At 41.0% G+C, this 27,616-nt stretch overlaps 3 protein-coding genes across 3 annotated transcripts in view; 1 reads left to right on the top strand and 2 right to left on the bottom strand.

Annotated features, from left to right (window-relative positions):
• The window catches only part of LOC128456255 (obg-like ATPase 1), a 45,114-nt gene extending 27,250 nt beyond the window's left edge, over positions 1-17,864 (bottom strand). The window contains exons 1-4 of the mRNA XM_053440349.1: positions 17,805-17,864; positions 14,671-14,762; positions 10,162-10,305; positions 8,708-8,835 (exon numbers count right to left, since the gene is read on the bottom strand). Coding sequence (XP_053296324.1) covers positions 8,708-8,835; positions 10,162-10,305; positions 14,671-14,762; positions 17,805-17,864 — 424 coding nt within the window. The remainder of the gene's footprint in view (positions 1-8,707; positions 8,836-10,161; positions 10,306-14,670; positions 14,763-17,804) is intronic.
• A 440-nt stretch (positions 17,865-18,304) lies between these two features.
• On the top strand, positions 18,305-20,166 carry sp9 (sp9 transcription factor). The gene is made up of 2 exons (XM_053440288.1): positions 18,305-18,434; positions 18,849-20,166. The coding sequence occupies exons 1-2, from the start codon at positions 18,414-18,416 to the stop codon at positions 20,142-20,144; spliced, it is 1,317 nt and encodes a 438-aa protein (XP_053296263.1). The 5' UTR covers positions 18,305-18,413; the 3' UTR covers positions 20,145-20,166.
• Positions 20,167-22,294: 2,128 nt separating this feature from the next.
• On the bottom strand, positions 22,295-27,563 carry cir1 (corepressor interacting with RBPJ, CIR1). Its single transcript, XM_053440287.1, has 10 exons — positions 27,352-27,563; positions 26,709-26,803; positions 26,362-26,435; positions 26,221-26,234; positions 26,046-26,098; positions 25,905-25,953; positions 25,356-25,476; positions 24,475-24,581; positions 24,119-24,204; positions 22,295-23,725 (listed from the first exon to the last, which is right to left on the bottom strand). Exons 1-10 carry the CDS (start codon positions 27,421-27,423, stop codon positions 22,807-22,809), a joined length of 1,590 nt encoding a protein of 529 aa, XP_053296262.1. The 5' UTR covers positions 27,424-27,563; the 3' UTR covers positions 22,295-22,806.
• Between the last annotated feature and the right edge of the window lie 53 nt (positions 27,564-27,616).

Raw genomic sequence — 27,616 nt, 5'->3', positions numbered from 1 at the left:
TAAAATCTGACGTGCTACAAGAATGTAAAAGGTCCACAAATAATAATTACTTGTACTAAAAGCACAGGTGTCACCAAAAATGAATAGAAAGCTGCACTTAGAGTAATTTTAACTATAAAAAATAAAATATAGATGCAATTGTAGAAGAACAAATTATAGTGTCAGTTACATTACAAGGGAATATTTCAGAAATTTTTTGAGTTTCATTTTTTTTCTCTATGACCTGTTTGTCATGAATAACATTTTTTGAAATGATATGCTATATAACAAACAGAATTAGGCTATTGTTCAAACATGCCCTGTGAGTGTGGATTAGTATTACAAACAAGGAAAGCATGTTTGCAGGCTAACACTACAGACATACATGCAGTGAGCTGGGATCATCTCACTGCTGGAGAATGTCTTCTTGTAAAAATAACCCCAGAGGTCATCTGTGCAGAAGCTTTTATAACTCACATAAACATTTTATTATTAGGGCCCGAGCACCGAATGGTGAGAGGCCCTATTGAATCTGTAAGGATTTTTATTATTATTATTATTATTATTATTATTATTATTATTATTTCCCTTTGGGGGGCTTTTTCAGGGTCTAGACATGCTCAAAAAGTTATGAAACTTTGCAGGAAATTCAAGGTCTGCGGATATTTTAGTATTCTGGAGTAATTGGAATTGGGCGTGGCAAAATGGCTCTACAGCGCCCCCTGGAACCAGCCCCTAGGTTTCCACATAACGGATTTTCATCAAAATCTGGATATAGGTGTATCGTGACCAGTCATGAAAAAAAGTCTCATGGAGCATTATGAAAAACGCAACAGGAAGTCCGCCATTTTGCTTTTAGTGGCCATTTTGGCAATATCCCACATTTTTACTTTTACGTACTTGTCCCAGGGCTTTCATCAGATCAACTTCAAATTCAGATGAGTGTCATCACAACAAGATGGAGATAAAAAATGATTGAGGGATTTTTTTTTTATCACACCGTGTGACCGTGGCATGGCGTTAAAAATTGGTTACACGCCATCAAAACACGGGCATCTGTATCTCGGACATACATGTTCCAATCAAGTCCAAACTAGACATGTAAGACAATAGTCCCCGCCTGATGACATCTATGCATAAATGATGACTTAAAACCGCAGCGCCCCCTGGTGGCAATAGGAAATGTCTTGTTTTTTGCTTGTCTTACACTTGGATGAATTTCTCCTCATCCACTGACCTCAACCATGTCAAACTGTATCAAATGGGTCCCAAGACATTGACAATGAAGACATAAGATTACCGTGACTTTTCGTCAAACGCCATATGAATGGCGTGGCATTAAAGTTCATCAACTCGCCGTGAAACACGAAATTGCTGTAACTTCAGTGTTCATGATTCTATCTCTCTCAAACTACATGTGTGTAACAACAGCCCCCCCCTGAAGATATTCATATGGTTTTAAGAAATGGGCGTGGCAAAAAAACTGACCAGCGCCCCCTATAAGGCAACCCCGGCACTACGATGGCCGACATTTATACAAATCTATCGGGACATGTGTCGTTTCATAACAAACAAAAAAATATCTTGGATAGGTATGCTTGACCAAACAGGGAGGCCGCCATTTTGGATTAAGTGGCCATTTTTTTTCCATATTCCACATTTTTACTTGATGCACTTGTCCCAGGGCTTTCATCAGATTAACTTCAAATTAAGATCAGTGCCATCACAACAAGATGGAGATAAAAAGTGATTAAGAGATTGACCTTTCGTCACACCGTGTGACCGTGGCGTGGCGTCTTGAGTTTGATTAAACGCCATCAAAACACGAGGTTCTGTATCTCGGACATACATTGTCCAATCGAGTCCAAACTAGACATGTAAGACAAGGGTGCCATCCTGATGACATCTACACAGAAATTATGACTTGAAATTACAGCGCCCCCTGGTGGCTACAGGAAGTGACATGTTTTATACTTTGATGAACTGCTCCTGGCTGATTTACAATATACAGCTCAAATCAGATCAGTCAAGTCATTAGATCATGGTCAGAATTGTGACGTTTCCTCAAACCGTGTAAACATTGATGTGCGGCGAAGGATTTTCCTTCGCCAAAGGACACGATGTTATCATAACTCCACTGTGCATTGTCCTATCACTACAAAACTTCTGTCACATGGTCAGAGTCCAAGCCTGAACAGCTCTATGTGTCAATATTTCCTCAGTGTCATAGCGCCACCTACTGATTCGCCAGGAAACAGGAAGTACTTTGTTAATCCACTCTGCATTATCCAACCGGCTCCAAACTACTGACCTATGATCACAATCCTGAATAGAACAGCTCCATATATGAATATTAGTTCAGGATCATAGCGCCACCTATTGATCAGTGTGAAAATTAAGTTGCGGAAACATTGTCCAATTGACACAAAATTTATCACGCTACATCAGAGCGCCTACTTGAACAGATATATATGTCTGTGCGTAATAATAGTGATGGCGCCACCTACTGGCAAACCTACTGCCGCAGAGCGCAAAACGCATGCAACGTGGAGAAGTGCATGCTCGATCGATGATGTGCGCTTGGTCATCGATCGCTCTCTCCACCGACCGCAACAGGCTTCAACGTGCGGGTGCTCGGGCCCGCAAGTGCTACAACGTAGCCCTAGTTAAATCATGTGTTTTTACCATCAGTATTTACGGTGGTGCAACATTGCATCGCCTATATTATACATTCGTAAGCCTTTGGAGGATTTCTCTCTTTTGAAATAATCTGTTGTCATATTTTAAACAATAATATTGGTCGTTTTTAAGACACTGATGCAACAGGGGATTGCACAACCATTCTGCTGACACATTCACGCAAGCACATAGTCACTGGGCTGACTCAGGTGTTTGTCAAGTTGGAGAATGTGTGAATTGGTGAGTGATCAGGCTGAATTCCTGCACAGCAGCCACCTCGGCGTCAGTCAGGAGGCAGGTTGGCCATAAATCATCAGTGAACAGTCGATCCAGTTTGCTCTCAGCGCCTGTAGCTCAACAATCACAGTTTGATTTGTTTGCTCGAAGCGATTAGTGGAGTGAGTGATGACTCCTGAATGAAAACACCTTCCAAAACAAAAATATCGTGCTAGATGCTGTAAAGAGAGCTAATTTGATCACTCGTTCTCTCCAATTCAGATATTCATCAGCTAATACTGATTCAAGTGGATCTCACTGACAACATTGGACATCTTTAAATTGAAAACATTTTAGGTGAGTAAGTGGGGTTATTTTCTCGAAAGGAACAAGTCAGTGTATTTGACATTTTGGTGACTTGACCCATGATTAAAGTCGGATTCTGTTAACACTCCCAAAGTATTTTAAGACAGGTATTTTAATACACAAACTAAGTTGTTCATTTTCAGATTGTTCCTTAAGTAAAAAGACGACTCTCGCCTACTATTAAAGCACATTGATATGATCATTGACATATGGGAACAATAATTTTGTGTTCTGTAGTACATCTAAAGAATAGTCTCTCAACCATTTTATTTTATGAAGGTGTTTTCCTGGTATCCAAGACTATAAAACAAACACAAGCATTTCCCCCTGAGCTTTTAGCACAGTGCTAGTTCTTGTGGGCACAAGCCTTTTGTCTACGTTCACACTTTGTGAAAATGAACTGTGTCTTTGCATTTGGAAATACATACAGATAAGGTTGTATTCATTTTCATGCCAAGAGTTAGAGCAGAAGATTGAAACATCTGTCCTTCATGTGTGGTGGATTTGAACCTAACACAAGCTGATTGTATTATAGCTTAGCTCAGCGACTGGGCGAATCATCTCTCAGCTAGCATGGCTCTGTCCGAGTACCAGTTAGCAAAATTCACTTACCTGATAACACATAGACTGTATCGGCTTTATTCATATTCATCAGTCTTCCAACTGTTGGCAAGACAACAAATTTTACTCAAAACCTTCATATATAAGGATGTCGTGAGCTCTGTACTAACACGCATGCTGTGTGGTTGACCCATCAGTGCATGATATAAGATAAATAATTAAACCAATTATGTGCAAACTGTCAACAATTGTAATCGTATTTTAATAACTGTATGTCAATTATTCAATAAAAGGTGTGTGTGTTCCTAAAGTTTTTAATTTATCCAACAGTCTAATGCAGGTCTCATTCGAATGTGTTGCAATGACAGTGGGCGCGCCCGATACTTGATGCTGACGCAATCATCGTAATGACAACAATCACAGTTTCACGCTTGCTACAAAATAGAGTAGTACTAAATAGAAGTTCGTGGGAAATGCGACCCACTACCACATGAAGACACAACAGCTTCACCAACTGCCTCGATCCGCCTCCTCATTCGCAGCAACAGGATTTGATCGGCTTGTACTTGTTTTAAGACAATTTGATTGGCTGCCTCTGCTGCCGCATGAAAGTCTGCTCAACTTCGAGCACGAGCAACGCAATGGAAACACAATGCAGTTTGTATCACGTCACGCCACACAAAGTAAATGACCATGTGTTTCCGTTAAATCCTCCTATCGTTCGTTTTCGTCTTGCATCAAGTTGTTGAGTCAACAGGAAACACATGCAAGTCCTCAAATATTTATCATCGTGTCTTTAGGAATGCTTTAAATAATGAATTACTTTTCAAATCAGTAGCTAACTAATTGAAAAATAGACACAAATATTCAGCCCCACAAAGGATAGCATCAGGTAATATTTACTACTAAACTTCCCCTCAAAACTATCCAAGTTATTTTATATAAGGTTGGAGGACGGACTTGTGTCGCCTTCAGGCAGTGGAGGAGGAGAGGGGGCGGGGGCCTCGACTTAACCAGGAGTTCAGGTGCTGAAAGCTTGAATATCACAGTGGGAGAAGAGGCAACGCCAAAAATAACAGCTACTTTCCAGTTGGCTGCCCACAACCACAGCCAGTCCCTCAAGAATAAATGTGCTACACCACAGTATCTCCAGGCTAGATTCTTACTGAGTGTCGTGCAACTGTAAATAAGTGAGCTAAAGGTTTCCTACAGTGAATTGGGGGAGGGGGGGGGGGGGGGGGGGGGTGCTGCACCGTGAGAGCATTCAAACATCTAATTGCTGGAAACCAAACATCTGGGAATTAGGCCAGGTGAGCTGGCAGGGCTGCTCGCAGGGAACAGAAGAGCGGATGAAGTAGAACATGTCCGTGTCTTGTCTCAGACGGCGAGGATCCAGCCGCGTTCTAGTCACTGCAGAAGCGCTGGGAGCACTTAGCCTGCAAACCATTTGGTTATGAGACCAGGGAACACCAGGCAATCATGAGAATCAGCTTTCAGGATATCATCATGTGCCCTAATAGTTTCTGGAAAGTATTGTTGAAAGCAAATCCACTGTTTACACAGACTTCTCAAGTCATTAGACGTTGAAAACTAATCGTTACGTTTAAATCTTTGTAGGTCTACTCCCTGGAAGGTAAATTAGGGTAATACACCGTCATGTCTTTGTAAAACATCTGTGACATATATATTTCTCAAGGATTATTCGCATAACAATTTAAAATCCTAACTTCTCAACACAGAACTGTAAACCAATGTCGGGAATAAAGAACTCAATGATTTCATAGACAGATCTGGCTGAAAATTAGGGCTGATCTCTGAAGTTTGACAAGATTGCAAACTTGTCTTTATCAGATTCAGGTTAATTGCTTGTGTCCTTGGTTTGCACTAACAATCCCACTGAGCTGTTTCATGTTATTAACGCTGTTCATCTCTCCGTAGTATCTTTATAGACTCTTCCACTAATTACTACACAAAACCAACAACAACGCACCACTCCAGACACAGAAAAGTGTGATCCCCACAACCATATAATCAGGCTATATAAAAGTAGTGACTTGAGCTATGAAGTCCGCCTGACACCAGATAGATATAATTACAAAACAAAACCAGCTATGTTTAATGGTTAACTTGTGAAACATACCACATTGTTTCTAAGGGAGAGTGGAAACAATGGCATGCCGCAGCAGATAGATGTAAACACGCACACAGAAGGAGAAGCTTTCGATTGCTGAATTCTTGTGGATGTTTACTGTCTTTGTGCGAGTGGAAACAAAAGAGTTGGTTTTGGGTGAGGATGTGCTGTATACATTTAGTCCATATCAAAGGAACATAATACAGGCCCAATTTATACATAATAATGTGTATAAAAACACACGTAAACCACGAAAGCATGAATACCGTAATACAGAATCACTATAGAATTTGTTGGGCCCTTATAGAACTTATGGCTTTCGTAAATGAATGCAAAATTTTGTTGAGAGGTGTTGAATTGACTTTGTGGTTATTTCCGAGGCTTTTGACCAAATCCATACTTGGTTTTTGCTTTTCGAAACTAAAATAATCTCAGTAGACACGGGTGTTTTAGCTCCATGGTGTGAGCATTCATGTGCACTGGGCATGTGTGTGCTGGTGAAAACAGGAAGCAGGTTGTCTACTCTGCAGTTGGTTGCTTACTTTCAGAAAATACAAGTGAGAAATCACAATGATGAAAATTAAGATGAGGGATTACGTTAATTGGACCCACGATGAGGTGGAACTGTAAGTGTTTGGAAAGCTGAGCATTTACCACTAGTGGTTGAGTCAGGACTAACGAGAGCGAATTAGGAAGCGACTGCATCATTTCTCTGTTTTTGCCCGTTCGGTCAACAATGTAGCCCCAGAGTATTGAAACTGAAATGGAATCAGCAGCATTTCCAAACATCCTCATTTTAAGCAGCGATGCACTTTAAATGTAGCTGGGATTTATGAATTGTCTTGACAGGTGTTTCTTTTAGTGTTTCCACCCCATGTATAACCATGAGAGCTAAATACCAGAAATACCTGTCTTGATGATGTATTGCAGTTCAACAGCTCCACAATCTACAGCCTGCACAATGAGAGTAATTACCTCTCTGAAGGTAGGATTCATTCACTGGTAACTGGGTGGATGTGTGTTGTCTTAGCAAATATTTCTGTTTTTGTTTGCGCTGAATGTTGCTTTGGTCACAGAGAGGAAGTCAGTACTGAGAGATGGAGTATTACAATTGGGAGGTATTTTTAAGGAAACTGTTGACAATTAAAAAGGTATAGAATAACACCAGTCAAATCCTACGGTCAGTTGGTGGTCATCCATTTCAACTCCTCACAAACTAAACATATCAGGCAGAAGGGCCATTTTAAAACTGCACCGGAACAGAAGTAATACTCTTGTTAGTGATACACAGACACAGTTTAGGAACAATGCAGGAAAATGGCCTTAATTTGAACCCTTTCTATGGGCTGTTCTCCGCCTGCCACCACCAACTCTCTAATCAGAGCTCCTTTCACATGGAGGGAAAGTCAATAACGGTACACGTTCAGTAAACAAATTCAGCTATTTCTAAAAAGGGCCCCTTCATTCATTTGAGTTGCTGTAATTTGAATTATTCTAGCGTGTAACACTTTAATTGTGCAAGACAAAGACCATGTCAGAGACACAGAAGAACTTGAGACAGAGGGAAACTTGTGGAGGGACACAGGAGTGTATACACAGAGTAGCAGTATTTTGAATAATTCCAAATGTATAAAGAAAAAATTCCATTTCTACTACAAGTAATGTAATCAATGTAATTATTTAACTGTGGTTTAGAGCAGAGCAGTGTGGATATGTTCTGAGCAGAGATTTTGAATATCAGCCATAATATTTTAACCATCCAAGGTAGACTTACCACAAGCTACGAGAATGTGAAATGATAATGCTTTGATAAAATAGTGATGGCTTTGATTGGTGAAGCTCGCTGTTACCATGGAAATATTAACCATCACGAATATCATGTCAGCTACGAGCAGATTGTTAATTGTTACATAATCATTTTTTTAGAGAGGAAAAAAAGGAAGTCCAGGGGGGGCAAATCACTACAATGACGTCAAATCCGAGTAGAAGAACACTGGGAGCCATTGGAAAGTGATTATTTGCAGTAAAAAATTATGTACATAGTCTCGTACTTTTGCCTTTCTTTAGCCATTTTAAATTTTTATCTGCTCCAAATCAAATGTTTTATGGTCATGATTCATCTCGTAGCCTGTTGGCTGACGACTTTCTGAAACGTCAATGGAGAAAATGAATTGGAAATGTACCTGCAGAACCAGAACTGTTCTAAAAGTAGGCAGTCACTGTTACTCTGTATGAGCAGCATATGTGTATTTTTTGTATCTATTATTATTAGATTTGTCACGAAAATACACAGTTTATACACAATAAGGAGAGTAGAAGAAAATGAATACCTCCATTCTCATTATATGATTGTTAATAACTTACTTACCTCTGTTGTATTCAAACTTAATCAACAGTGACATTAGGAATCAAGTTACAATAACCTGTGGTGGTCGTTCTCCACAGTCTTGTGCTGTTTCCAAGTCTCAGGATATGATACCGATTGTGTGAAGCTCAACTAGACACAGATCCTTTCACATATGTGATTCTCATTCAGGAAACGTCCCAGTAGGAACGTTAGGTTTGCTCTGACTTCATTAAACCTATCTGTGATATTGATATTGGCTCCCACCACACAAAGGTGTCCTACCGGCAAAGTAACGACACAACTACTGCCTTTGCTGGAGAAAGCGCTGGCGACTGATTGTCATTGATAGACTTATACAAAATAAAATATTTGACGTGTTTGCGCATACATGATTTTTGAGGATATGAAACCCTCCACCTGTGACTCACGTGTCAAGTGGAAGATGCCATCGCAGGCGCTGATGTGGGACAGGAAGGCATTTCCCAGGCCTTGGCCAGAGTGAGCACCTTTCACCAGGCCAGCGATGTCGACAACATTAAGGAATGCTGGGATTTCTCTGCAAGCCAAGAAGTAAAAGTGAAAAAAACATGTTACACTTCAAACGTTATCAGTGGCTCTTTAGTAAAACAGAGACTACTTCACATTTGTACTAAATAAAAAAATGTGGATAGAAACTTTACCATGAGGTGCCAGTCATGAGGTGTGTTTTTCAAGGATTTTTGTGAATCTTTCTCTGAACTAAACTGAATCAATAAAAAAAAATTTTAAATAACAAACATATAACAAAATATAAATAATCCCATTATTATGTAATTCAATCTAAAATCACCATAAATCACAGTCTCAAAATGTACAGCAAAGTGGTCACTAGTATCAAAAGTGAAAACTTGTAAAAGCATCAAAACCAGTAATGCATTATTCTGTCTCTCAACATGACTGTGTTAGTAGTGTGGCAGCCAGCTCCACGCTCAATGGTTCATAAATGTATTGTTTCCCTTTTTTAAATAAGGCGATGGTACTTTTCAAATCGATTGGGCACTGTCGATTTTATCCATATTATTCAAACAGGGTTAGACACAGCATTTGTTGGAGACTATTTTCAAAGTCAGACTCATACACATTTGATGAGGTGAGTAGTTTATATGTTGGATTTAAAATAAACTGCAGCGCCCACGTTCAATGCTGTGAAGAAGAATGTCAGCCAGTGCATCAGTGTGGCTCAATAGTGTTATTACCTCTGCCAAGGATGTTTTCACCCTTTTTTTGGTTGGTTTGTCAGCAGGATTACATAAAAACGACTGGCTGTTGGGTCTCGGTGCAGGTATGAGCTCTACTGAATGCCATTCCAGTTGATGTAAAATATTGTTTTTAGGTTCAATCCATTGCTGCTTTTGCTCTTTTACAGCATGCATTTTTTATTCCTGTTTTGTATTTACTTATAACCCCTGGATTCTGTTTTGCATGTGTTTACCTGACTGTGTTGCTAATAAGACAGAACGGAGGAGAACCATGATGTAGTGAGATTCATGGTGCTCTTTGAAAAGCAGAAGCCTAGTTCTGGTGACTAAACTGTGTGCACTGAAACGTTCCTCTGAGATTCTGCTTGCCAATTCTTGTCAGTCAAAAAAGAGACATCACGCAAATCTGAATCCAGTCCACTTTAACAGCCTCTAGAAACATGTATGACAGCCAGGGGCTGGAGGTGCAGATGCTTTTCCTTCAACGGAACACCTCGAGATAGAGCGGCGAATATACATCATACAGAACTGGCAGCTACATATCAACAACATTGCATTTTTCTCACACCTATAGCAGGAGCACCGTCGTGAGACTACAGACCTGAACTGTGTGTGAATAAAACATGACGGATGAGACCCCATACCTGGCAGGTTTGTGGAATTGGCAGAGGAAATCATAGCGTTCATCTGGAATGGGCACTCTACTTTCATTTGGGTCAATGGTGCAGAAGGGGAAATTTTCAGCTGCAGCCTGACTCTTTGTCAGCACGTTGAAGAAGGTCGACTTCCTGAAAATAAAAACAGCAGCGAGGTCAGGCCATCTGAAAGAGCCAGTGTGCAGAGCCTGATGGTTTGATAGAATGATCCTGAAACTCTCCAGTAAATTATGCAAGATTGCATTTTTTTTTCTGTAAGCAGGAAAAGGTTATTTTAACAGATTGAATATTTGAGCACTTGAATCATAACTGCTCTGTTAAATACTACACCAAATTACACGGTCAAATAATCCCATAATAGATCAATTGTAGGTGGAATCGAAAGGGGCAAATTACGTTTCAGATAGATCTCAGCTGCTGGACTGGATTGGACGAACGCTGCCCCACGTTGTGATCACAGAGAGATTTATTTTCTGCCGCACAAGCAGCTCAAGTGTACTTCAAAAATCTACAGACAATGGTGAGTGTCTAAGAGTAATGATGGCATGGCAGTTAACTATAATCCAGGACTTTCCGTCTTATCCCCTCACTCTTCACATTGAAATGATTGTTTGCTAAATCCTAAAGGCATGAAATTGCTTGAGATTGCTAAAGTGCATGCCTTAATTCCTTACATAAAGTTAGATCAGTGCTCTAAGTGAAGGCTTTTCTTGGGTCACCTTGGCGCGAAGAATTAAACCCATCTACGGTAACGCTTCAACCATTGAAAGGTGTTAGAAACAACGTGATATTATGAACAATTACAAAGCAAATTACTTAGTTACACCCTAAAATGTGAATTACAGTGTAATATGCAGGTCAATGATAGGAGAAGTGATCAGACGAGTGTTTGTTCACAGGGTGGTGGTGGAGGTCTTATATGGAGGTAAGGCAAATAAACATGGATTTAGGTAAAAGACGACTAAACACTATATAAACCTAGAGAGGTGGACAGGGTTAACGATGACAATTAGGAATATGGCAGACAAAAATATATATTTTACAGCCTTCACATGACCATATTTCAGAATACCCAGACCAGAGCTCGAGAAACTGACTGAAAAATGTGGGAGGAGACATTTCTGGAGTTTGCTTTGTAAGTAATAAAACAGGAGATTGTCTGGTCAGGTGAGTTCACAACAACAGGAACAATATCAGGAACATTCAGGCGAGGCGTCTCGGGCGGAGCATGCAGGAAATTATGGGGATGAAATGTATAATTAGAATTATATTCAGAACATACAAAGACTGTTTTATTTAATCATAGTCATTGAAAGATTTCATATCACAAATGATATAAAGTCTCTAAAATAACTTTTAGAGACTTTGTCGTCTGACTCAGTTTACTTTAAAGCAGACTTGGGTCCTGAAGGGGTTTTAAGGGCTCATTGTATTATTGGTTGGCCTTGACTTCTTTGTCGCAACCTGCTTTGTCTTTTAAATCTGATTTAATCCCACCCATCCCATGTTCCGTTTGACCCAACTGACCTGGGAGAAGCTACAGTGCAAATCCAAAGCCCCATTGAAAAACAGATAGCTTTTACTTTCTGATATTTAGAATTCCAGAGTCCAACTGAGCATTAAGTGGAAAACCAGGTTATTTTAACGATGGTTTTTCACAGCGCAACAATTCATTAACAGCTGTGGTCTGCCAACAACTGAACTGTTTAAAACGTCTCCAAAAATGGACCAAATATGCCTGTGTTTACTTAGTATATTAAAGTTATTAACTAGAAATAATTATGTATATTGATTTTCACATTGGTTTGTTCATTTACATTTGAACACCAGTCAATGATGTATAAAAATATATCAATGATGTATATATAATGTATATAACTGGAGGAAAACTTTGACCCGAGGCATTTTGTCCATTTAACTCCTTATTCAGAACAAAAACAAACCTTTTTATTGTCTGCTAGCAGGAGAATTGGCCGTAAACCGAAAAGGGTCTAGAAATGGCGTAGAAATAGCTGCAGGGCAGGCTGAATCACACTCTCAAGTTTCCCATGTTTGTGAAGAATGGCTAGTCACGCCCAACTAACAGCAGGCTGGCATGTGAACGTGAATTCACAAAGACAACCGTAAGAGGGTTGACAACGTTCTATTTTGTCACAAATGTGGTACGGCAGCACACAACCTCAATGAGTTCTACTTCTAATAGACCAGTAGAAATCAAGACACTGGCCACTGAAGTGATCTCTGTGCAATAGGATCCGAAGTCTGGTAGGACGGAAGAAGCACAAACAACTTCAGAAACCTCAATCTAAACCGATTGCTTATCAATATAGGGTTTGTAACTATATACTTAAGGTGGTCATTTGAAATACTGGGCCTCAATTTCACAGGTTCATTTACCGACCAAGTTACGTCACCTTGGGTCTTACCGCTCCCTTCTTGTCGGTCTTTCAGGGCTGCTTGAAAACAAAATAAATTTAAGGAGCTGAAAAAGATGAGAACTTGTCATGTGGACAGCGGATGACCTCTCTCTCGGCCCAGTGATTAGACCCTGTCAGTGATGGTGCTGAAGGTCTTGGTGGACGCGGACAAGGTGGATGTGTCTGGCCAGGTCTGACATGCAGACAGTGTGAGGAAGTGTGTCGGCATCACACACACGCACGTACACACAAACTCACACACTGTGGCCCTGCAGTAAAGATTCTCCACACATCGTCCACCTTACCAATACAAACCGGTTAGAGGTTGCTAACAAACACTGTTCAAATAATCACCATCGCCAATCACCATTTCCAATAAAAGGATGTGACATTCATTCAACACCCCTCCTCGGCTGTCCAGCTGACTAGCTCAGGAATGGACTCCGATAATGTCAACAGACAACTGACTACAACACAAACCACATTGGTACAGAAAAGGTTTGATGTTGAGAAACCCATCTGGTATGACAGGAACGTGATCACGTGGCAACCCACCATGACGTCGCCCATTTGTTTGTGAGCTACTGGTTTATACCTCGACTTGGGCATTTTGATCAGCGCCATCTTGGTTTTTTGAAACCAGAAGTAACCATATTTGGAGGAGCAGGGGTGGAGCCTGACTCAGAGCTTGAGGACATTACACGCCCATCTACCAGCGACCTGCAACCATTGGTTGGTACTAGCTATCAATCACACAGCATCCACGCCCCAGTGCATGCCATGTTTTATTGTCTATTTTACTCTGAACAGGGCCATGATTTACAAAATAAACATGATGATGTAATGAAGAAGACTTGGAAGATTATAAACTGTATAAAAAGTATGTAGAGAAGTATGATCACTTTCCCTGACTTCAATAGAGGCCAACTTCTCTTTGAAATCAGTGGAGTTGCCTCTGCTGGTCATTCGAGACAAAACTGGTTTCATGCACGGTCTCTTTTTCCACACCTCAAGGTAATTTGTATATACAGTCTATGAATGTGACCAATGTCACGAGAACGGCAGAGTATCCAGTTCAATTCACAAGCTGATAAAAACTTTATAAATCCTAAAAAAACATAACAAAGTTTTATCACACAGCCAGAGTTATCTCCACAGTTTGTTTTAGCACTTTGCCAGCACCAGAGACTCATAGCTTACAGACAGTCTGTGCTGACAGTGTAACATTAGTTACCTCATTTGTCATCATGATGTCAATCAATCATGTTAAGTCTCGTATATGTCATGTCACTGTTTGGGCCGATGCCCAGGATCCTCCGTCATGCCTACAGTGGGAACTCGCTAACTTGGTGGCGAACAACATGAGGCTGAGTGCAGTTCACTTAATGACCACCAGTTTCATCATAACAAGAGTTTTCTGTCCCACCTGCAGCAGAGATTGAGGAAGAAAGGTTCACTATTGCTCGCTGTCATTCAAATGCAGATGGAATATGACAAATAAGATGGTAGAAACAATTTACTACAGCTGAAAACACACAGCCATAATAATGTGACTCTCAGACCATTATTTAGACACACTGAATACATACTACACAGACCTTCACTAATTTGCTATTAAAATAAAAGAACTCTCAGAACATTATTTAGACACAAATATAGTTAGGACATAGGAAGACGCTGAATGAAAAGCTCTTGGGGGATTTGATCCTTCGATCAGGGGGGCACATGGTCCCAATCGCTTAACAGCCGAAGAAAAAATCCTCAGGTTGTTCAGGGACAAAAAGATATCCACGGACTGTCGTCTATGTAGAAGGATTTATTTTGCTTTATCATTTCAACATTTTGCTAGTTTCAGTATAAAGTGTTGTGTGCAGCAACTCCTGTCCGAAAATGTGAAACACAGTCTGACCAATTTCTTTAAGTTTCATTTCATAACTTCAATGTAAACTATATTCAGTTTGCATCCAGCCTGACATAGTTTCATAGAAGGCACTTGTAGTGAACAGAGCACACGTTGGTGCATGCAGTGCTCGGCAAGTAGGCTACATATTTATGGGCAAGTAAAAAAGCTTTTACTTACCCAACATTGGGAAGGCCAACAATCCCTATTTTCAATGAGGTGCCAAATCTTCCAATCAGTGGTGGAGGCGTCCCTGCATCATTTCCTTTTCCCTAATAAAGACAATGTGGAGAGTCTTGCAGTCAGAAGCAACACTTGCCATTACATAATCTACAGTGCATTCTCCTTTCTTTTTGAATGGAGCGCTCCTTTAACTAAACGCAACTTCTTCGGAGCCATTTCTCACACTTGAGTTTTTTAGTTTTTTTATGCTGAGTTCCACCACAGCTCAGCATCTTGGAGGTGAAAACACACACACGCTCATTGGCAGAAAATGGGCTAAGCAAAGTCCTTACATGCAACCAGTCGACTGCACTTCAACTGGCTGGTTCCCTCGCGAGCTCAGAATAGAACATGCAGTCTCTGGAAATGAAAGTCGACACTGTAAGCTGGCGAGCTGACCTGTGCGGCCAAATTTAGCTGTCGATACTATCAATGCAGGTTGATGAGCTGCTGTCAGAATCCGCAGAGGACTTGAAAGGTGGGGGCTTCGAAAGTGGAGTTTGTCTTTATCAGAGGCTTTGACAACAGCTGCTTGCTTTTCTATTACCATTTGAATCATATGCCTGACAGTCGTTTAAGTTAAGACCTCCAGGACTTGGATCTGTGTGCTGACAGCTCCACGCAGGTTTCTCAGTTCCACTATACGCTTTATATAGAAATTAATCATTAATTCCTGAGCAGTTTATTTCAGGCTGCACTTTAATGTAACAGTAGGTTGATTACATTTTTCTTTGCTGTGTCCTCTGCATGCATGAAGCCCTGATCTGGCAAAGTGCAAGTAATAGACTCATGGGAAATAGCAGTGTAGACATTGTTATTAAAGCAAACCAGGAGCAAACAGAGGATGAATCCTGTTTTTAAGCATTGCTTGTATAATAAAGTGCACCATCACGACCTAAATATAAGATATCATTAGTAAAAGCGTCTTAACAAAATCTTCATACTTGCACTCACTTTTTAAATTCAGCAAGCATCCTCTGTAAGTCCTCAGACAAACAGCTTCAGCACCGGAGAAATAAAGTACAACATCCTTGCACTCTCCTCCAACCCCCCCTTTTGAGAGAAACAGGTGTAACCACACGAGCACACAAAATTACAACAATTAGTTAAATGTCCTCAAATAAACTTCCCTCAGTAGAAATACAAATTAAAACACACAGGGGCACAACCAAAAACCATCACCCAATCCGGCAGCCTGTCTGGTTTAACATGCAGAAAATGAGCCTCTAATAATCTGGATTTGAGGCGAGTGGTGCTCTGCTTTGTCGGGAGAATTCAAATGAATGGGTCTGAATTAATCATTTATCTTTTGTTGATGGATGCACCCCCACTTAGACTCATCACAATAGGTGCAGAGCGTTTTGTTCGACCATATAAATCATTCCCATTGTTTAAGGTACATTGATCAATCTAATGGCTTGTAATAGGCTCCTAATTGCCACAGAGAAGTGGCTCACGAATAGAGTCCAGGATTACAGATTCGACTCAAAATCCTCTCTTGAATGACAAGGCAAGATCATGTTCTCCCTCCCTTTGTCTCAGGTAAACATTTGAAAAAATGCTCGATTATCGTATTATTCTGGGTTCACGCGACAAACACATTTCCTTTGAAAGGCATTTATATTTAAAAAGACATGTATAGTGAGTTGTTGCATAAATGTCCAATGCAGTTTTCTTTGTTAGAACTTAAGAGCATAATTATTCCAAGCTGAACTGCTGATTATAAACATGCAAGACGATACAAGTAATTCTAAGAATATTAACATCAGAAAAAATTATATATATATAAACATTATATCTCAAATATGAATTTCCAATAAATTAAACTGTGATATGTTTTTTTAAACAATAGTCTGAACTTAATTCAAGGGTGAATAATTTTTTGTAAATGCAGAGAGACATACTTTAATTTTTTACCTTGATTTCCATTTAATGCACAAATTAATTTAACTTCTTTAGCGACAATCAACTTTGTTTATCCAGCGCCCACATTTAATACTGTTAACAGCACTCTGCCAAATTGTCATGATTGCAAAGATGATTCCATTTTCCTGGCAGCGCTCAGTGTCTGATGAGAAGGATTCTTTATTCACCCTTTGCAAAAAGGTGGGGTTTTAAAGCAAAAGAAGGAAAGAAAAAAAAGAGTGTTTGAACAAATTGCGCCTGTGTTGACTGGCAGCGTTCACAATCCATAATGGAGCATTATTTGCCCGTTCTGAATACTGTAATGCGCATTTTTCGGTCAAGCCTTTCTCTGGGAAATTGCTTTAACTTTTAAAGGGGCAGATGATTCACATCGGAGCAGGTCAATTTTACATTATGCCATTTATCCCGCCGAGCATTTACAACAAGCTGTGGCATAAGCTGGCTGAGCCCATTGGATGGTGATAATAAAAGACAAAAAAATATATAGGAGAAGAGTGGCGAGTTTTTTAGGGAGAAGTGCATGGTGAAACGCGGCCCCCTCTAAACTATCCACTGTTTAATTAAATGCGTAATAATGTTGCCATTACATTTTTATTTCCCAGCTACAGGACGGGCATCGTGCCTCCTGTTAAATGTGTTTAATGGAGATGACTGGCGGCCTTACAGCGGGCGCCCCCTGGATACTACAACTTTTTCCGCCTATAAAATACTTATCTGCTGTGCGCACTGATAAAGCGAGCTGTCATTTTTAATTAACCCCTCACCTCCACTGCCCCAACAAGTAAGCAGGGGGGAGCGAGCACGCACGAGCATGGACTCAACAGGAATTTTGGCTGGAAGTAAACTATTGTCAATTTCCCTCCTGTAAATCCTTTTTATTCAGACAATGATTAAATAGTATAACCGTGGCAAGAGAAGCGACGTCTGTGCTCTCAGGCCTGATTCTGGGCTTCTTCAATAAACTACTCCATCTGACATTTTTTTTTATTCCAATTTAAGCGCTTAAGCGCTAAGGACTTTTCAATTTTTAAGCTTGAGCATATCACAGAAATTGTTTCCCTCCCCACCCGTGCGTAAACTGTGCCATAGAGCGCGCAGCAGCATGCACTGACTACAGACGCGTTTTATTTTCTAAGAATGTCATCAGCGCAAGCAGCGTCTCTCACATCGTCCAGGATTCTCTGAAATTGAAATGGCAACAGTTTCTCCCGTGACGTGTTGCGCATGATCTGAATATTGAAAAATCGGAAGGGAAACCTGGAGCTGCACGGACGAGGAGACGTGTCCTTGTGCCATAACCCACAAACACGTTGAAATGAGTGAAACGCTTACCTCGTGGAGAACTCGCGTGTGAACTCAATTCTGCAAAATGAAAAGGAGACATTGAAGCTTCGTGTGAGAGAATTCATAGAAAAAAAATAACTGTGTGCATTAAAAAAAGAAACATACCAAATCGTGTCTTGTATGACAGTCGGAGCAGAAGCTGCACACAACAGATGATTGACGGCGGGGTTTTTGGTGTTTCTGTCTGCGGTCGAGTCTCTCATTGGCTGTCTCCATCCCAGGCCACGGATGCGGCGTTCGGATTGGCTGCGCGTCCTCGCCAGCTGTACTTCAAAGAACACGCTCTCTACAACTAGGTAGTGTCGAGAGCTGCGAGCCAAGAGAGAAACCGTGTGACCCGCGTCGGACACGGTGAGTCTGGAATCACATTGGAGCCGTGCAGCTGCAGCACAGACACCGCGAACACTCTCCCCTCGGCACAGACCCTGGATATGGCTACGTCTATACTTGGGGTGAGTCCGGCTTTGTGATCTGTGCGCTAAAGTTGTGCGTCAAGTTGTTGTGGACGACGTTTTCCACAAAGTTTGGAGTTCAGAGTTTCTGCAGCGTCTCTTGTTTCGGTTAGTTATTTATTATTAAAAGTCAACTTTACTGCCTGATCACTCTGTTGCAGCTGATGAATGAGTTTATTAAAATGTTGATCGTATTCAGTGCGTTTTGTTTTGTGTTTTACGCAGCGTAAAACAGATCATTTAACGTGGCCTGATTCGCCTCCTCTCTCTCCAAACACATTTACTGCAGTTTAAATTACACTCTTAAGAATTAAAACTGTTACAATCGAGTTGTTGAAGCTGTGTTATGTTGTGAATCCCTCCCAGCTGTGTTGTTGCCTGTTTTAAGTCCAACTTTTACTGTGTTTCCTCCAGGAAGAGCCACGGTTTGGAACTACACCTCTAGCGATGCTGGCGGCAACCTGCAACAAAATCGGCAACACCAGTCCCCTCACAACTCTACCTGACTCCAGTGCTTTCTCCAAAGGTGGATTTCATCCGTGGAAGAGAACCTCCTCCAGCTGCAACTTGGGATCCAGTCTGTCCGGTTTTGCGGTGGCAACGAGCCGCGCGTCATCAGGACTAACACCAACCAGTGGCACCGGTAACAGCGCCTTTTGCCTAGCCTCCACCTCCCCGACCTCGTCCGCGTTTTCCACAGACTACAGCGGTCTGTTTTCCAACGCCGCGGGTGTCTCGGCGCAAGACTCGGGACAGTCGGCGTTTATCTCCAAAGTCCACACATCAGCAGAGACTCTGTACCCGCGGGTGGGCATGGCGCATCCGTACGAGTCGTGGTACAAGTCCGGTTTCCACTCGACCATCTCTGGCGAGGTAGCCAACGGTGCGTCGTCGTGGTGGGATGTGCACACTAACCCGGGGTCCTGGCTCGATGTGCAAAACCCCGCCGGCAGCCTCCAGACCTCGCTGCACTCCGGGACGCCCCAGGCCATCCACTCCCAGCTGAGTGGCTACAACCCGGACTTCTCCTCGCTGACCCACTCGGCGTTCAGCTCCACGGGAATCAGCCCCTCCGCGTCTCATCTCCTGTCCACCGGCCAGCACCTGTTAACGCAGGACGGCTTCAAAACAGTCATCCCCACGTACACAGACGCTTCTGCCGCCAACGCCATGATCTCTGGGGGCAGCTCAGGAATAAGCAGCTCCTCCAGGTCGTCCAGGCGGTACTCCGGCAGAGCCACGTGCGACTGTCCGAACTGTCAGGAGGCCGAGCGGCTAGGACCCGCGGGGGCCAGCCTGCGCAGAAAGGGACTCCACAGCTGCCACATCCCCGGCTGCGGCAAGGTGTACGGAAAGACGTCTCACCTCAAGGCGCATTTGAGGTGGCACACCGGCGAGAGGCCTTTTGTCTGCAACTGGCTTTTCTGCGGCAAAAGGTTCACTCGGTCCGATGAGCTCCAGAGACACCTGCGCACCCACACCGGCGAGAAACGGTTCGCGTGCCCGGTGTGCAACAAGCGCTTCATGCGCAGTGACCATTTGAGCAAGCACATCAAAACGCACACGGCGGGTGGAAGCAAAAAGGGCAGCGACAGTGACACCGACACCAGCAACCTGGAGACCCCGAGGTCCGAGTCCCCCGAACTTATTATGGAGGGTGTGAATCCCAGAATCAATGTCAAAGACCCGTCTCCTCACGACGAGCCCTGATGAGGCTGCGCCCCCCCCCCCCCCCCCCCCCCCCCAAAAAATAAAAAATAAAACCACATCAAAATCTGCACAGCATTGAAACACGGGTCTTATCTGACAGACAATACAGGAGAAAATGTGTCGCGAGGCGATTACGCAGTCAGAAAAAAATATTCTCCAAACAGGCGTAACGAGTAAATCACAGTAAATCCTCGTAATTTACTGTCCGAGCCTGTGGAGACATTTTTAGGGACAACTTGAAAATGAAACGGATGTTTGCTGAGGGTGCGCGGAAACCTGTTGAACTTTGGTTGGACAATGTGAGTGACATCTTGTATATTGACGACTAAAACTATCCATGTGTTATTTTCCATGTAAATGTTTGGCTCTGATTGTTTTGTTCGTGTTGGTATATCCTGGAAATCAGGGAGTTTACTTTCGACGCACTTTGTGGATATGTATGTACACAGCTTTCTTTCCAACTTTGGTTTACCATTTTTATTTCTTTGCTAAAAAAATATCTATATATAAATGTTTACCTGTATAAAGTCATACGTATAAGGCTTTCATTTTATCGTAATTAAAACGTCTTTAAAAACGGCTGGAATTGTGTGATGCGGACTTTATATATTTATTTTTGTTTAATTATTTGCTTTAGGGAAAAAAAAGAAATAATTTAAAATGTTATTCGCATGCTTTTTTTTTCTTCTTAAAATCACCCATAGGCCTATAATACCTTGACTTTCACTATTTATTTCCCCTATGGAATAAATCAATGTTTAATGCCCCGGAAAAGACATTTCATGCCTAAATGAAAATCTTGTTAAATGCTATTAATTATGACTTGGAGCACATCGCAGCCCCATGTGTTTTGTATTTGCGATTAGGGATTCGTGTCTTATCAAATATCTAATTAATCTCCGAGGCATCTTTTGTTCACTTCCACTTTATCGGGGGGTTTCCGAGGGGGTTTGATGACAAAGGTCCCTGAATATTTATTCTAATTGTCCAAATTAACTGCTTTCATTTGCATACCAATCGATGGACCGAGAATAAGGATGCGTCTTTTTTTCTCCCTCTTTGCCAAAAACCTCGAAGATGTTACATGGGAACAGTTTTTTTTTTTACTTCAGGGGGTGAAAAAAAGAGAAAAGGGCAAAGAGTCACATGCAAATGTTGAATTTGAAATAGTCTCTGCTCAGCGCAGTCAAATGGTGGCTGCGTGTTATTTGAATATCAGTGGCCCCGCATTGAAAGGGTTCAAGGATGCTCTCTGACTTCTTTGTGCTCAGCCAGTGCAGCGTCCGACTGTCAGTGAGAAAAGGGCCGAGGAATAATTACAGCCTGAGTCCAGGACCTGGAATATACGTCAGGGGGGGGGGGGGGCATCTCACCCAGACACCCGCTCCTTTTTTTTTTTTTTTTTTAAGAGGATGTTAAATTGACCAGAAGGCAATAGAGGGAAATTATTTCCATTTCCTTTTGTGCAACAGCAGCTTCTAGGAAACGGCCAGATAGTGAAAACTAACAAATTAGACTGACGTTTTGAATTTCATCCAAATACAACACGTCACCAGCACTCAGGGGAAAATATGTGAAATTTACAGGTTAAAATATGGCTTTTAACAATCGATAGAAATTTGATAAAATATTTTTTTTTGACAAAGTATAAACTAATTGTTGACTTTTTTTTATTTTATCTGTCTGAAAAAAATCCAGAGTGGAGACTGAACATGTCAAATAAATTATACAAATTAATGCTGAAAATGTGAATTGCAAAAATATAAATTCTTAGATTTAACATATTAAATTATCCCAAAAAAATATATAACACTTGTGTGTATTAATAGTAATTTAGCTCCGTATATTCTGTATTTAGACGCTGGACTGAAGTTATATTAGTTTTGTTTAACGCCCAAAAAACCTCAGAGAGACACATTGCTTTAAAACCTCCTGATTTTGTGTCATTCTGGAACACGGTCTGAATTTTTTTTTTTTTATATATATATATATATATTAAAAAAAATATTTATCGAGAGCAAAATGTATAATTTACTATCAGGCATCCAGAGCATTTAAAACTTAACCAATCAACAGATTAATCCTCAATCTTCCCTCTTCCGTCAAATCTATGACACAGACAGTCGTTTCACTCGAGACAAATACAGCCATTAAAATGAGAGGATTTCACATTTAATCACAAAATAAAAAATAAAAAGGTTTTCAGGCGTTTTTACAGTGGCTATAATTCCCCCCCAAAAAAAGACACAATGAAGTGAGGACTAAAAACTGCAGCAACAGAAATAGTCCGTCTCGTGGCCAAATGACCATGAAAACGAGTCCAACATTTTCCCATCAACAGATCACGGCTGCAAATTGCTTCCAATGGTTATCAATTAATTTAGACCCTTTCATATGGCGCGAGACAACACAGAGCGCAATGAGCTGCATCCACATATTTACTGTCAACTGCTTCCCTCTACTGGAGGAAAACGAGACTCGTGCACAATATCTGCAATTCGAATTTCAATAGAGTGAGTCTGTTTGATAACCTAAAGAATTACTTTTACATTACATCTCAATACTACTAAAGTGATAAAAAACAAAAAACAAAAAAACAATTCGTTCACATTACATGTTCATTGTAATTGTTTCGGGGAAAAGAAAAGTCATTTAAAAACAGTCAGCGCTTTCTTTTATCTCGGTCTTGGCTCCTCTCTTTTCTCTCCCTGCTCCCACTTCTACTCCTTCCCCTGCAGCCCCTTCCTCTACCTCCTTCCCTGCTCCTGCTCCTCCCATCTGCTGTTCTACCTCTCCTTCCATCTGTGCCACTTCTGTTCCTCTCTCCATCTCTGCTGTGACGCCTGTCTGTACCTCTGTCCTCCCTGCCTCTGTCGCAGCTCCGACTTTCCTCCAAACCAGTCTTGGAGCTGCCTGGCCTCTGCCTGTCCCTGCTGGTGCGCCTCTGTCTCTCTTGACCTCCCTCCGACTTGATCTTGTTCTCCGGGCTGCGATCTCGACTCCTACTCCTTCCCCTCTCTGTTCGCGTTTGTCTGTCATTTTGCGGCTCCTCTTCAGGCCTCGGCTTTCCGGCGTCAGGGCTCCGTGACCTGCTCCTGTGAGAGGAGGAGGCCTTTCTCTCACTCTTGACTTGTTGCTCGCTCTTGGAGCTCTTCTCCCGACAGGAATCCTTTTTCTTGTTCTTCTTTCGCTTTTGGCTCTTGAACTTGCCGTGGTCGTCTGAATCTGAGTCACTATCACTGCTGCTGCTGCTGGAGGAGTCACTGCTACTTTCATGCTTTTTCTTTCTTTTGCTTTTGCTTTTCTTCTTCTGCTTTTTGCTCTTGCCATGGTCGTCTGAATCTGAGTCACTATCACTGCTGCTGCTTGAGTCACTGCTACTTTCTTGCTTCTTCTTTTGCTTTCTTTTGCTTTTCTTCTTCTGCTTCTTGCTCTTGCCATGGTCGTCTGAATCTGAGCCACTATCACTGCTGCTGGAGTCACTGCTACTTTCATGCTTTTTCTTTTGCTTTCTTTTGCTTTTCTTCTTCTGCTTTTTGCTCTTCTTTTTCTTTTTCTTCTCATCCAGACGATCAAGTTTTCTGTAAAATAATAACAAAACAAAAAAATCTTAATTTTCCAATAAGGCAGCTGACAGATGTCAAATAAATTTGATGAATCAAGGACATGCAAGCTGAATAAAAAAAAAAGAAAGAACCCAAATGGAATTTTTGATATCACGTTCATATTACTATTTAAAATCACCTGATATTTACTTTGTACACAGTAAAACACATGTGTTTTTTTTCTATGTAGGACAACATCATGTTAATTTATCAGATCATTTAAGAGAAATCTTTTCATATCATAAACATCAAGCCAAACAAATTGCTCAAACTGTCTTAAAATGAAGTATAAATTTGGTTTAATTATCATGCAGTTTAATTAATGTAACATTAATATTTGAATACGCGTAAACAGTGCTATATTTTTACCTGAGGAGTTTCTGTTTTTCCTTGGACGATAATGACTTTAGAAATTCCACCTCAGGATCATCCTCTTCATCACTGGCAACATAATCCTATCAAATTAAAGCACAATGAAATGTATACTGACATTTCTAAATACTGAAAGGCACAAAAGGCAGATCTGAGCAACAAAAAACGATAAAATTTGAAGGATCTCATCTGTATTCTGTCATCTAGTCATTATTGTTGTTCTTAGCAGAATCCATACATCTATATATAGAGCTGTAGATATGCTTAATCTTTTCTGTCTGAAGGGTAGAGAATGTGTGTTTTCCTATATTCTCCTATGTGTGCAAAGACGGGAGCGTGAGACAGACAATTACCTGTGATGGATCACAAAACGTAGAATTCCTATCAAGGACACATTTTTTCAGGGCAAACCCACTGTTTCGCATCTCCGCCATTAACTCTGAGGGGTGCATCGACGGACCTGTTAGCACAAATCACAGCCTCAGAGTCCCATTGATGTCAAACCCATACCAACCACTATCTCCACAGTGGGAATTTCAGGGGCGGCTTTGTTAACCGAATGGGACATCAAATCAACTCACTGCACTTCTGGCTGAGCAAATCATACAATATCATTCCCTGCCAAAGCAGCAGTTAGGGGGAATCAGAATACACAACAATTACACTTTTTCTCCCGGCACAGGAGGGGGACCATTACAGCACTACACCATCAACACCATGCACTGACTGGACTCTCCCTCAGGAAAACGTTATTACTTTACTACTCCCCTCGCTGATTGCGGAAGTCAGAATCAGCTGTAGAATGGAGCTGAGACCTGGGAGGAGAACGTACAGGTTGTGCACACGCGGCAACGTCTAGTGACTCACAAAAGCCACTAACATCCAGCCGCACAGATTTTCTGGATCTCTGCTCTTTTCTACACACGTTACAATTATTCTACTGTTTTAAATGGCATAAATAACAACATAGTTTATACATATCCAAAAATGTATAAATACATACTGTAAACCCAATTTAAGGAGGTAAAATGTACAAATCAGTTCAACACTGAATAATTATATATTCATCAAATATTTATGCATTAATATTTGCATGTGCTTCTCTGCTGATGTTTATTCTAGTTCAGTGCTATAGACTGTTGATGTCATCATTAAATGATCACACTTTAAACAAGGGAGCAGCAGGGCAACATGTTTAAAATGACCTTTCACTCAATTATTGCGTGTACTCTACCTGCTACCTCCTCTGTGGCCACAGAGGTGGCGCTGATACCAGAGAGTCCATACAGAGGACACTCTCTGTCTGTGTTCACGTGGCCCCATTTGTGACATTTGATGCATCTCACGTTGCGCACCTGTGAAGTCAACAACAACAGACATTACATGCAGTCGTCTCGATAGCTGAGATGCATGCCTGCTAATGAAATAAAGAAAAATTATATGCTACACATATTGATAGGAACACCAAATTGAAAAAAAAAAAAAATACTCTAGACTTTAAACTCATGACAAGCTCTAGTTTTACTTTGGAAAATGTGCAGTGTGTCTGATCCCTCAGTGATACAAATCACTTTATACATATGCACAAGTTATGCCTGTGTGAGAAGAAGATTTACTGATTATTTAAGAAGGAAAAAAGGAAGGAAAATAAAATAATGTTGATGGAAACATATTATTCTTCATTCAGTTTCTTATTCCATTAACCACGACCTCCTTAAGTTTAACCACAGGTTGTGTATCACTGATGTACATTTTCTTGAAGTAAATACAAATCACCACGCACCTGGATTCCAAACGGCTGATCTCTAATAGTCATGTCATCCTTTGCATATCTACGAAAGAAAAATAAGGATCAAAATAAGGTAAATTCTGCCGGAGCACTGGACAACATGCCCAGAAAATGTGTATAAAGTCAACCACTCACTTCTCTCGAGGAGCGCCCTTCTGCCACTCAAATTTATACTCTTGTTCTCCGTCCTGACAAATAAACACATTTCATGATAAACTATATATATATTGTATAGATTTTTTAAGTATGTTTAATATCAGACAAATACTGATTGCGAAACTGAGTGGGTAAAATATTTTCTCTTCTTTACCTCCTTCGTTTCCTCTTGAGGACAGAAGATGGATATGAAAAGAAGAGCACACATTAGACTGTTAGTATCAAAATCAAATGTTTAGGACAGAATATAATATTTAGACGGGAACACAGATGCTCGGGTCAAGTGTGTGTTTACCTTTGGATGCTCCAGGTGGAGCTTCATACATGAAATTGAGGCCATTTTTAACACGATCATCACCCATCAACACCCTACGGGTTAGAAAATAACATTACAAACAATAAAAAAACACAATAGCATTTTAAACACGTGAATTTTGGGGGAGGTCTCCGGTACAAGTCAACAGGATTTCTCCTCAGCAGTTTAGCCAAATATTTAAGTTAAAGTTTAATATATCGTTTCTATTTATTGAATAAAACATTAATTATGCATCGATTAATGCACTAAAACCATTTTATATAAACTAAACTTGATGTTAAGAGAGCACATTAGGTACAAGTTATCATGCTGTGTATTGCTCTTACCTGTTGTCGTACACGTCCTGCTCTTTCAGGTACGCCTGCATAAGATCTTCTTGCTTTTTCTGGTCGAAAGTTATTTTCTGCTCTGCTATCCATACCTTTGAGATAAGAATGAAGAGGAGGATTCACATTATGCATGGGTTTCATACATTTGGTTGAGCTTACTTACTTGATACACAAATTCAAATTGTACATTAAATCACAGTAGGACTTGGGCAGCAGGTTGTACAGCAGAACAATGTAATGTCAATAAATAATGTTATCAGAAGTGTGTTGATTTATTCCCTCCTATTATGGGATATGATTTGTCGTATTTAATAATAACCACAGTTTATTTAATAGGGACAGGAGTCGTTAGCCTTTGCTATTAGTGGTGAAGCAAACCTTAGCTAACAGTAACAGTAGCATTAGCTCCCTTCCATTACGTCGCCACATATATCCCTGAAATGGTTTGTCTTCACTGGGTTTTCATACAGAACATGATGCCTCAAGACGGAGATCAACAGTTTATATCAAGTAACTGTGTAGTCGTTGCTAGAAACCTGGGCTAGCCAAAGTAACCAAAGCTTGTTAGCTCGTCGGCTAACCTGCTGTTTTGGAACTAGGATCTGTAGGCTAGCTGTAGCTAACAGTAGCTAGCGCTCACCTTCTTGATATTTGACTTCGACGCAGGGTGGAAATCCTTCTTGCACATGAAATTGGCAAATGACTTCCCCATGGCTGAACGGTGAAGGTCGCAGACAGTGAATCAAAGCCTGTAACGTTTTCTGAAGAAAGAACGTGGAGTTAACTTAAGCTAACAGAGACGCTAGCGCAGCTTCGACCCCTTGTAAACAAACATGTCCGCGTGAAGTCAGTTCTACGTTGATTATTAAAGACAGGAAGAGCTGATTCAATGAAGCCAATTAAAA

Source organism: Pleuronectes platessa, chromosome 14, assembly GCF_947347685.1.
Source record: "Pleuronectes platessa chromosome 14, fPlePla1.1, whole genome shotgun sequence".
NCBI classification, from domain to species: Eukaryota; Metazoa; Chordata; class Actinopteri; order Pleuronectiformes; family Pleuronectidae; genus Pleuronectes; species Pleuronectes platessa.
Note: the sequence above shows the minus strand (reverse complement) of the source record. Positions and strands in the feature narration are given on the sequence as shown.